Raw genomic sequence first — 12,495 nt, forward strand, 5'->3', positions numbered from 1 at the left:
ATTTATTTCCATAGTGTATAGAGAACAACGTTTGTGCCAACATTTCACAAAAAAGTTAAACAGCTTGTAAATGCTTATGTATATAATGCATTCTCAGTCGCTGACATTGTTTGGTTTTCATCAAAACTGGGAAAAGACATGGTAAAAGTTTTCATCTGAATAGTATCATCTGCTGGTTTGGTATCAGAGGGTAGATTTAAATATATCACTAGCAGAGGTTTCTTTATTCTTCCATCTGATGTGATTTTATATATGGTTTTCTGTTGCAAAGATGGGTTTGGTGATGACTGAAAACATCCTCATGAAAGTGTATTTCTGTCTGTTGAGGTTATCTGTAACTTCTTTCTGTAGCCTTTTCAGTTCTCTATGTTTTGATCTAGGAGAGGTAGATGGTTGCTTGGGTGTTGAGATCTGTTTGGAGTTAGGCATCGGGTTATTCAGGGTGTAGGAAGTAAATGTTTGGTGACAGCATGTTTTGTCTGGTTGAATCTGCTCTGCACTCTGGTGTTAACATTGGGGTTTGCACTCAGAACAGGAAAATCGGTTTGCTGAGAGAACAACATCTTCACTCCACTTCTGATTTGTTTTGACAGTGTACTGTACATAAAAATGATTCATATAATTGTTGTATTTACTGCTAAACTGATTTCATAATCATATTAATCAAACTGTTATCAGAATGTCTTTCGTTTCTCATTAATTATATAGAACAATTAAAATCCCTTGGTAGAACTTGGTTTGACTCTTACTTACTTCACTGCATAGAAAATCCTTTACTAGATTAGCTTTTTCTATTTTCTTTGTAATTATCATGTACTATGTGTCATGAATGACACATAAACTTCAGCAACAACAGCAATTTCTTCCTTACCAGTGTTTGAGAAAGTTTCTTTTATGAGATATAATAAAGTTTGTGTCCATGAAAAAGTAGAGTGCAAGTCTGACCTTTTCATACCGTAAAGTTATTTTAAATTATTTTTTTAAAAATTAACCATACAAAAAAAAAAAAAATCAAATCAAATATTCAGCCCTCGTTACACCTGTTACACATGCATGCAATGATGGTTTAAAGGGAGTTTTGGATTAGTTCAGAGCAATCTCTGAGTCTAACATGTTCGCAAACCCAAACTGTACAAACAAGCAAGCAATGGTATCAAAAAAAATGAAGGAACACTAATTACTAAAGGCACATTTAAACCTTTAAACTGTTTTTCACATTTGTTTAACAATTTATATTCAGTGAATCACACATTCTGCGCTTTTGATACTCAAATTGTGTCACACAAATAGTATAAAATAACTGAATTATTGATCTGAGGGACACAAAAGAAATACAAAAATATCTTTAGGTACTAAAAGTACAATCTAAAATATGAATTGGTGATTTAAAATACTCTTTCCCTTGGAGGAAGGGTGTGGAGTTCAGTCATCCGAAAGCGGCTACTGGGTTGGGGGAGTTATGGGCTTCCCTCCTTAGAATACTGCCCTTGTGATCAGTGTGTGAAGGCCACACACTGAAGTAAGTTAACATAACAATGTTGCTGGGGTTTTGACCTTTTTGTACGTTTTCCTACTAAGCCAGGTATCCTTCTCATATTTGCATAAAAACCCAACAAGGCTCAAATTTGAATGACATTATGAGGAAAGCGGCTCTGAACTAAATTGCTTTGTTTGATTTGCACACCAGGCATCGTTGACATGCATGTCATTTGAATTCTGACAAATGATCATGTTAATGGACATCGTAATGAGTTAACTTTTTATGCTTGTGTGTGTGTGTGTGTGTGTGTGTGTGTGTGTGTGTGTGTGTGTGTGTGTGTGTGTGTGTGTGTGTGTGTGCATATACTAAGGGTAAGAGTATTTATTAATAAGTAATTATACTCTGTTATTTTTATGAGTTGTAAAGTGTATTTGCACTAAAAAGTTGTTTAATTTTGTGGTACACAAAGAAGAAATAGAGACTGTGTCTTTTACAATTTGCAATTGAATGTATTTCACAATTTCACTGCATATGTTTTACATGGGTTAATGTACTTCCTGTCATTCTAAAGTGATTTTTAATGTGTGGGTAAGCAAATAAACAAATACATATTCTTGAGCAAGGCTTTGTGTTATGTACAGACAGTGATAAGTAAGTAAGTTAAGTGTTTAAAAAGAGTCACAAAATGTGTAAAGAGCATAAATGTGGACCATCAACTGTTTCTGATAAGCTGGTAGAGAGATCCTTTTGATTTGTAGACTTTAGATTTAAGCTTAGCTTCAACATTTCTTTTTGTTTGTTTGTTTTTTATTCTGAGACCTTATAGAAAGCAAAGGCCAATGCAAGAATTGAATCCCGATTACCATGAAGAGGTGGCGGAGGAGGAGAATTAGATTACACAGTTTGTGTCTGGGGATTCACAATTTTATGCCTATCATACAAAGAGGCCAAGACTCAGGTTAAGCATAAAGGTGTAACAGTTGATGAACTAAACTGTAAAGTTGTTAACCACCAACCAAGACACACTTGTGGTTTCTGTATCTGATACCATCAAATGTGATTAAGAAAAAAAACAGGTTGGCTGGGTGACTGTCCCGGTACACCGTCAACCTGTTTGTGTCAGTGACACATCCGCGGAGGAAAACACTGGTAATTGGTAATACTGTTTTGAGTGTGACTACATTTCTCTAAGCGCAATGCGTGCATGGTTCTAATTATGCATAGCGTGTGTGAGTGTAAGAAAACAATTTTTTCACTGGAATAACAAAGTGGCTCGAGCTGAAAGTTGACTGTCCAGTTAAGGCCTGCACTACATAGGTGGATTTTTCTTATCTATGTAACTTTAGAGTTAACCTTGTTGTTTTCAATACTATAAAGGTTGTTCCTTCTAACCGGGGTACATCACTGTTGTAACTAATGCAGCGAACCACCACCAATCAGGTCACGATCCATAATAGAGATCAACGTGTATGAACTCACAGCTTGCCAACCAATCAGATCTCCAGAAAATAGCTGATCTGCCTAAAATTCTTTAGTGTTTTCCCAGTGAGCATAGACTGTATGATGTGTATGATTTCATTCATTTTGGTACTCAAGATCCTCCATACTCCCTCCATACTTTTTCATGTATTCAGTAGTTTAAGCTTTCTAAAGATTTTAGTCATTTTTCATGTACAGATTTTAATTTTAATGTCATTTTTATAAACTGTTAATTCCTAGTTTCTTTTGATTTCTAGTTATGTTAACTTATTTTCCTCCACATTCCATCCACTTATTTTTCTTCATCATCATCATCATCATCATCATGACCAACATCATCTCCATCCTCAAAAAGACCCAGCAGAGGATGTACTTCCTGAGACAACTGGGGAAGTACAGTCTTCCACAGGAGCTGCTGATCCAGTTCTACACTGCGGTCATTGAGTCTGTTCTGTGCTCCTCCATCACAGTCTGGTATGGAGCAGCCACTAAACAGGACAGGAGCAGACTGCAGCGGACTGTACGGGCAGCAGAAAGGATCATCAGCGCCCCCCTGCCCTCCATCCAGGATCTGTACCTCTCAAGAACCAGGAAACGGGCAGGGAAAATCATCACAGACCCCTCACACCCTGCACACAGACTTTTTGATGTGCTGCCCTCTGGCAGACGGTACAGAAGCCTGCAGACCAGGACCACCCGACACAGGAACAGTTTCTTTCCGCTCACCATCTCCTTTCTAAACAGTTGACCTGTCACACTGCTCCCACTGCCAGACTGCAACTGCCCCTTATGCACATTTAGTAGTATTCATTCCACCTCATTCATTTCTGTTTTATGTATATAAGTTTAGATTAGTTATTTATAGTTGGTTTACACAGCTTTGTGTATGTATGTGTATGCATGTGTAATGTATAAATAGACGTGTGTGTGTGTGTGTGTGTGTGTGTGTGTGTGTGTGTGTGTGTGTGTGTGTGTGTGTGTGTGTGTGTGTGTGTGTGTGTGTGTGTGATTTACATTGCTGTGCTTGAGAGCCACCATCTACCGGAACCAAATTCCTTGCATGTGTCTGCACATATACTTGGCCAATAAACACGATTCTGATTCTGATCATCATCCGTAATTTGTCATATTCCTTGAAATTGTTAAAAAACATTTTTCCTCATACATAATAAAATACACAAAGACAGCAAGGCAGTTTCTTATACTTGGAGCTACTGTTATTCGAACTCTTCTTTAGATATATCACAGTTGGGCACTGCTATTTTTGGACAGTGTAACATTAAATGTTTTTTTTTTTTTTTTTTGCCTGTCCCGTTTGGATCTTTAGCCATCAGAATTGTTGTCTGAAGGCCAAGAAAGATGCCAAGTGGATCATCATGGCCTTGTCATATTGGTCCATTTGATTGAGCTTTATTATAATTATGTATTTATTTTATTTTTGTTTTTTAAAGACAGGACAGACATGACTGGGGAATAGGACAGGGAGAAAGAATGAAAGAAAGAGAGGGAGCGAAAGAAAAATAGAGGGGAGAACAGATGGTGAGAAAGGGGGGAAGAAAGAGAGAAAAACAATCAAAACACCTGGATAGTAGTAATACGATGGCACCTGTCCAAGATGGCGGCCAACCAAACCGGTTTGAGAACCGGTTTGACCGGTTTCGTGCGTGTGCGCATGCGCGTTCAGTAATTCGATGGCACTAGTCCAAGATGGCGGCCAACCAAACCGGTTTGAGAACCGGTTTGACCGGTTTCGTGCGTGTGCGCATGCGCGTTCAGTAATTCGATGGCACTAGTCCAAGATGGCGGCCAGCCAAACCGATTTGACCAGTTTCGTGTGTGTGTGCGCATGCGTGTTCAGGTGTGGAAATACCACAGGGTATCAGAGGGGTTATATGAGTTTATGTGTTTTTAACGGGGTTTTAATTTAATCAAACCATAGGGTTTTTAATTAAACTATTTTTTCACTTAGGTGTATCGCAACATTCAGTTATGCATGTGTTCTTAAAAGCAATTCTTTGTTTCTTGTTTCATTCTTGGCGGAGTGGAAGCTGTTTTGGTTCACAGTGTTGGTAATAGTGTTTTAATCACACTAATTTTCTAAATCTGACAATGTCTCAGCTTGCAGTGAGGCATGCATTTTATTTTATAAATGGCACAAATGGGAATTTCTTCTGAATGGGTGATGTCAGCATGTTCACAAGCGTTTCATTTAATCAAACCCCTAGTTTTAATTTAAGTAGTTTTTACACATCTACTGGGGGTTTCTTTCCAGGGTTGATGCGATCATTTTATTTAAAAATCGGGATTTCGGAATGTTGAACTAAGAGTGAGACAAAGCCAGCCAGCTAGTTTTTAACACAGTAAATGTTACAAATAGCATTCAGTCCTTTAGAAAATAAATGCTATAAGCAGCCAGTATCGCTCTTTTCATCAGCCCTTTAGAAAATAAACGCTACAGTGATACTTCTAAAACCAGTCGCCCAGACCCGCTCCAACTTTTCAACAGATGGCTAATTGTTTGAATTTGTTCAGGATTGTAAAAGCCCACCGCGGGTATCACTTAGTTGTTGAGAGTACCATGCGAACAAGGGCCCAACCTATTGTTTAAAGTGGCCAGTATTGGCTCTTTTTGTAATTCCTCGACAAGGTAAATGGGGCAGTTGGTACCAGTCGGGTGGCGACCCCGCCTATTGTCTGAAGTATCGGCTCCTTTGTAATTCCTTGAGAAGACAAAAGCCCTGTAGGGTCTCATTTAAATTGATTGGAGACATCTTGTTTCATTCTTGGCGGAGTGGAAGCTGTTTTGGTTCACAGTGCGCCTTAACAAAGAGGGTGTGCTCTAGTCAAAAGTGTTGGTAATAGTGTTTTAATCACACTAATTTTCTAAATCTGACAATGTCTCAGCTTGCGGTGAGGCATGCATTTTATTTTATAAACGGCACAAATGGGAATTTCTTCTGAATGGGTGATGTCAGCATGTTCACAAGCGTTTCATTTAATCAAACCCCTAGTTTTAATTTAACTAGTTTTTACACATCTACTGGGGTTTCTTTCCAGGGTTGATGCGATTATTTTATTTAAAAACGGATCAAACGGGCCATTTCTTCTGTAAGTGGTTTCATGGTTTCAGAGTAGTTTTTAACACAACACATAGTCGCAAATAACATTCAGCCCTTTAGAAAATAAACGCTACAGTGATACTTCTAAAACCAGTCGCCCAGACCCGCTCCAACTTTTCAACAGCTGGCTAATTGTTTGAATTTGTTCAGGATTGTAAAAGCCCACCGCGGGTATCACTTAGTTGTTGAGAGTACCATGCGAACAAGGGCCCAACCTATTGTTTAAAGTGGCCAGTATTGGCTCTTTTTGTAATTCCTCGACAAGGTAAATGGGGCAGTTGGTACCAGTCGGGTGGCGACCCCGCCTATTGTCTGAAGTATCGGCTCCTTTGTAATTCCTTGAGAAGACAAAAGCCCTGTAGGGCCTCATTTAAATTGATTGGAGACATACCTTTCTTTTTGGAAACACCCACCCTATATAAAAAACACGCTCAGAGCCCGATACCCTGAGCCATTTACGCCTCAAGATTCACTGCAGAGCACACCATTTTCTTTGCGATCATCAACACTAACATCGTTCTTTATAACATGGACATCGTAAACGGTAAGTAAAACAAAACCTATTATTGGATTTTTAAAAAGTGTTATGTTAACATATTATAGGATATTCAAACTATCTTTTTTTCCTAAAACAAAAGCTTAATTTTTAGGAGTTCGGGAGAACGGCCCAGGACCCTTTTCTTTAGAAACGGGCGCTTTTACAGCTGGAACTAGTTCTCTAACAGGCACAAGGTGTGTACAGCATTACTGGATTTTTAAACGTATGTATGTTTTAAACTAGCGATTGTTTTAAATTATGTAATAACGTTTTTGTTTGTTCCAGGGTTAACAAACTGAGCAGGAAAACATTCAGACACCGCTACCACAGAGCCCTACCTTACATCAGGTGTGTATACAACGGGATGTATAGTTGTGTATTTTTTTTTAAAGGGGTTTAAACAATTACAAATGTTCTAAACTGACCGTTTTACACCTACAGAGCCACGCCAGAGAACCGGGTGTGTGGAGAAGCAGGACCATCCCGAATAACGCACACTACAAGGTAAGCATAGGCATATATAAATTAGATAAAAAGAGATAGAGAGGGAGACACGCTTATTCAGTTTGAAATGGGTACATGTATAATATGTTTTAACACATGTCTATCTATCTTCACAGACTGCAGAACAGCACCCCTCCTCATAATGATCAGGACACCATACGATTCCAGACGTTTTTGGAATGTTTAAGCAGTATCGACCTCCCAGAACAACAAAAACCTGGAGCTTTGTGCAACAGTGGAGAGTCAGAACCGATCTTCATCAGCGAACCTGCAACACCCCCGAGTGAGTGGCTACCTCGCGATTTCTCTGATGTTTTTGAGTACAGCATGTCAGATTTTGATCTAGTTCATATACCCACCACCCCAGAATGTGTCAGAAATAGCGTTGATTCACACATAGATTTCGAAGAAGACGGCATAACAGACTCTCAAATATCAGCGGCGTATGATGCTTACATAAAGCTTCCAGACGCTCAGCCTGCTGAACAAAGTCATATAGCTTCAATAGCTGATAAATTATGTTTGATTGAAGCTAGACTCAATCAATACCACCAAGAAGCACAGGTACAAAGGCAACAGTTTACCAAACTCATAAACAAAGTGTGTAGTACATTAGACAACATCTGCAGCAAAATTTCAAGTCCCTGACTTTTAAAATCCAGACCATGGACCCTCCAAATAAATTATTTAAACATAATAACGGAACCTCCACTCCTGTTAGATGTTTTGACTTAGAGACTTTTATGCAGTGGGCTGAAGAAACAGATAAAAAATTAGACGATATTATAGCTAGACTTAATAGGGTGCCTGCATCAGCCTCATCCGATACACATCCTTGTCAGACTGTTCCTACGTCTGCTATTGCTGATGGGGGTATTGTTGCTAATAATAGTGATAGTACAGCTGGTGTTGCTCGGGCCGTTGCTGTTACTGATGCTAACCATATAGCTTGTGCTGCTGGTGATTTTGCGTCTGATGCACAATCTAGCCGGGTCACCTCTGCTGCAGCTACTGCAGTTGTTATTGAGCCCGTTGTGCAGTCTGGGTCCGGCAGCCGCTCTCAGTCACACATTAGAGAGATACCTAATTTTAATGCTCGCGAATTGCGTGAACGCCTTGATTTTAGGGGTATAAGTCTCGATCATCCAGAACAAGTGCCGGCGCGAGTGCGCGAGTGCTTAGCCAATGTGATAGACAGAGCTGTGGCGGGATCCCAACAGGGCAGTGTTCTAAACGTGGTCCTGCGTGGCCCCTCGCTGGCTTCAGATGTTCAGGCTGTTTTAAACGCTGATGATCGGTATGATCCGGAGCTGTTTCTCGATCAAATTGCACAAGTTATGCAGAGTAATGATGAATCTATCGGTGATGATGAATTAGAGTTTATTGTCACGGTAGCTCAGAACAGTAGTGGCGGGTCTCGCTTAAGACTGGCGCACATACCTTATGATGAGATTCTCTCAAAGAAAGGCAGACATTTATACACACCAAACAACACAAACAACAATTTGTGCTTCTCCCTATGCATAGCACATTCATTAAACTCATCATCCTCTGAGCATGAAAAACTTGCTACAGCTAAACAGATGCATGCTGAAGTAGGTCTATGCGACACACAGCAAGTATCATTCTCTGATGTCGGTAAATTTGAGAAGCACTTCAACATTAAGATTGTAATCTATTACCACACAGAAGGGCGTAAACGCCTGGAATGTTTTTACACACATGAAGAGCCAAACCCTAACACGTTGATGATGTATCTCCATAATCAACATTACCACCTGATTTTAAACCCGACCGCTTTTTTGGGGGGATCCTATGTGTGTAATTTCTGTTACAGTATATATAATACACCATTACAGCACAGCTGTAAACATAGATGTAACACATGTTACACACTCTGTCAACATCACAGGGGACCCACAGTGAAATGCAGCGACTGTAACCGCATCTGCAAATCACAACACTGTTACCAACAACACAAATTACCTGAATTAAAACACAACATGATCCCCTGTGATAATATGAAACATTGCATGCACTGTGGCACCACATATAGAGAATCCAAGAAATTGCCACACAAATGTGCGCAGCCTAGATGCGAGCACTGCCGCGAACCTAAATTAGCAGGAGACTCCGACCATCAGTGTTTCATACAGCCTGTTGAAAAACAGAAGCCTAACGATAAATACATTTTATATGATTTTGAGACGCGGTACCACAACGGTAAACACGAGGCTAACTTTGTGTGTGCGTCTGATCTGAAGGGCTATAAGTTCACATTTAATACATTAAAGTGTGTGGAGGCGTTTGTGCAGCATTACAGACGCCCAAGGTTTCGTGGGTACACTTTCATAGCACATAATGCATCTGGCTTTGATAACTACATACTCCTCGAGTACTTTGTCAGACAGAGCATAACACCTAGTGTCATAATGAGCGGCAGCCGTGTGATTTTAATGCATGACAGGGACTATGACCAGCGGTGGATTGATTCGTTCAGCTTTTTGCCCATGGGCCTTGCCAAAATACCCTCTGCTTTAGGTTTTCAAGACCTGCAGAAGGGCCATTTCCCACACAGGTTTAATACGAGGGATAATGAGCGTTATGTGGGCCCGTACCCAGACCCCTCCTTCTACGGCTATGAGCACATGTCTGAAAGCGATAAGGTGCGATTCATGGAATGGTACCAGGTTGCCTCACAGAATCCCTTTGATTTTCAGGCTGAACTCAGGCGTTACTGTGTTAACGATGTTGATGTCCTGCGTAAAGCATGCATCATTTATCGTGACACGCTACTGGGTTGTACTCAAGTTGATCCATTCATGTATACCACCCTGGCTGCATTTAGTATGGGTGTGTATAAAACGCTGTTTCTGCCTAGAGACGCGCTCGCTCTCACGTATGAAGGGGCATACGTTGAGCAGAACAAGACGTTTTCTAACGTCTCTATTGAATGGCTTCAATATGTGTCCCACACCACCAACAAAGTGGTAAAACATGCTCTCAGAGGAGGCGAACAGAGGGTTGGACCGTATTTTGTGGACGGTTTTGACCCCACAAGTAATACAGCTTATGAATTTGCAGGATGTTTTCACCACGGTTGTGTTAAATGCTACCCCGAGAGTGAAGTTAATCCTGTCAGCAAAGCATCCTATGGACTGCTGCATCGCATGTTTTGTGACAAAGTTGATGCACTGAGATCACAACACAGTGTGAGCGTAATAGTGATGTGGGAGTGTGAATGGGCTGCCTTGAAGCAGACAGACCCTGCAGTTGTGGCTTTCATGCATACGTACAGAAAGCCAGAACGCCTGAATCCCCGAGACGCCCTTTTTGGCGGTCGCACAAATGCTCTAAAGCTGTACCACAAGACTGCTTGTGATGAAAAAATATTTTACTACGACTTCACCAGTCTCTATCCCACAGTGCAGTCTAAAAAAGACTATCCTGTAGGACACCCTCAAGTCATTTACACCAACTTTGACAAGCTAGAAAATTATTTCGGCTTTGTTAAATGCACAGTGCTCCCACCTAAGGGTCTTTTTCACCCCGTCCTACCCTACAGATGCCATGGAAAACTGATGTTTCCACTCTGCAGCATGTGTGCTGAAGACCAGAACCAGCATACTGCATGCGGGCACAGTGACAGTGAGCGGGTGTTGAAAGGCACATGGGTCTCATTTGAGCTTGAAAAAGCTGTTGAGAAGGGATACAGGGTTCTTGCTGTTGATGAGGTGTGGCATTTCCCCAATAAGACCGACACATTGTTTAAAGACTATGTGAAAGCCTTCCTAAAACTCAAACAGGAGGCCTCGGGGTATCCTGAACATGTGAACACACCTGACGAACAGCAGAAGTACATAGACGAGTATTATGAGAAGGAGGGAATAATGCTAGACCCATCCAAGATTTGTGTAAATAAAGCTGTTCGTAACTGTAACAAGCTGTTGTTAAACTCGTTATGGGGTCGTTTCAGCATGAGGTCAAACATGGCATCATCTGAGCTCATTACAGACCCTTCCAGATTTAGCCAGCTAATGTTTAGCGACCAGTACGACGTGCGTCAGTTTTGTTTCATCTCTGACGACGTCGCAATGGTGCAGTGGCGCCACGCTGATGGTAGAGCTTCCCGTGTGAAGGACGTTAATGTCTTTGTCGGGGCCATGACCACTGCACACGCCAGACTCATGCTGTATGATTTGCTAGACAACTTGCAGCAGCGCGTGCTGTATTGTGACACGGACAGTGTCATTTTCACGGCACGCCCTGGCGAGTGGATGCCTCCTCTAGGACCGTTTCTGGGGGATCTCACAAGTGAATTAGATTGTGGAGAGGATGGTGTGGAGGATTACATAGCGGAATTTGTTTCCGGTGGGCCAAAATGTTATGCGTATCACACATCGCTGGGCAAGACCCAGGTCAAATGTAAAGGCGTCACACTGAATGCATTAAACTCGAAAGTTGTCACCCACGACTCCTTGAAAGGTTTAGTCCGCAAGTTTGTAGCCAATCAGACATCAGACGCACACCTAGTTGCCGTGTCTGATAGCATCAGACGCGATAAAAAGAAGCTTCATTTGAAGAATGAAACCATTGTGAAAAAAGTTAAAGTTGTTTACAATAAGCGCCGTGTGCTCCCAGACTTCACAACCCTTCCTTATGGATTTTAAATTAGAACAGGGGTTTGACGCCCGGTTGCAGCATCCGTTCAGCATGGTGGTCAGCGGTCCCAGTAACTGTGGCAAGACTTTTTTTGTTAAAAACATAATTGAAAACTCTTCCAGGATTATATCATGCAGCATTGATAACATTGTGTATATATACTCATGCTGGCAGACACTATATGACCAGCTTCTTAAGATAAGAAACATAAACTTTGTTAACGGTATACCCGAATCTCTTGCTGATGACACCCTTCTGCCTGCAGAAAAGAACAATTTGTTAATTATAGACGATGTGATGAACGATGCAGCTAACAATTTAGAAGTACAAAATGTGTTCACAAAGTATGTGCATCATAGGAATTTGAGTTGTATATATCTAGTTCAGAATTTGTTTATTCAGGGAAAATCCAGTAGAACCATTTCCTTGAACACTAATTACCTAATATTGTTTAAAAATCCGAGAGATAAATATCAGGTTATGCTTTTAGCCAGGCAAATGTTTCCGGGTAATACTAAATATTTTATAGAAGCGTTTAATGATGCCACATCGACAACATACGGGTATCTTTTAATAGACTATAAAGCTAAGACCCCGGACTATTTAAGACTCAGAACAAATTTACTGTCAGACCGTCCGGTTGTTTACATTCCAAAACAAAAATCAGCAAAGAGGTGAGAGGATGTCATCACGCATGCGGAGGAATCTGTCTC

At 40.8% G+C, this 12,495-nt stretch overlaps 1 protein-coding gene and 1 long non-coding RNA gene across 2 annotated transcripts in view; one reads left to right on the forward strand and one right to left on the reverse strand.

Moving 5' to 3' along the window:
* Positions 1-12,495, reverse strand: part of LOC146674142 (uncharacterized) — a 213,222-nt gene that overhangs the window by 91,807 nt on the left and 108,920 nt on the right. The gene's annotated exons all lie outside the window — the stretch shown is intronic.
* LOC146674150 (uncharacterized) lies at positions 6,607-9,702 on the forward strand. The gene is made up of 5 exons (XM_085384905.1): positions 6,607-6,622; positions 6,729-6,810; positions 6,902-6,964; positions 7,058-7,120; positions 7,237-9,702. The coding sequence occupies exons 1-5, from the start codon at positions 6,607-6,609 to the stop codon at positions 7,766-7,768; spliced, it is 756 nt and encodes a 251-aa protein (XP_085241031.1). The 3' UTR covers positions 7,769-9,702.

This window comes from Rhamphochromis longiceps, linkage group LG3, assembly GCF_057381845.1.
Source record: "Rhamphochromis longiceps isolate RC_006_pf linkage group LG3, R_longiceps_female_GT1.1, whole genome shotgun sequence".
Lineage (NCBI taxonomy): Eukaryota > Metazoa > Chordata > Actinopteri > Cichliformes > Cichlidae > Rhamphochromis > Rhamphochromis longiceps.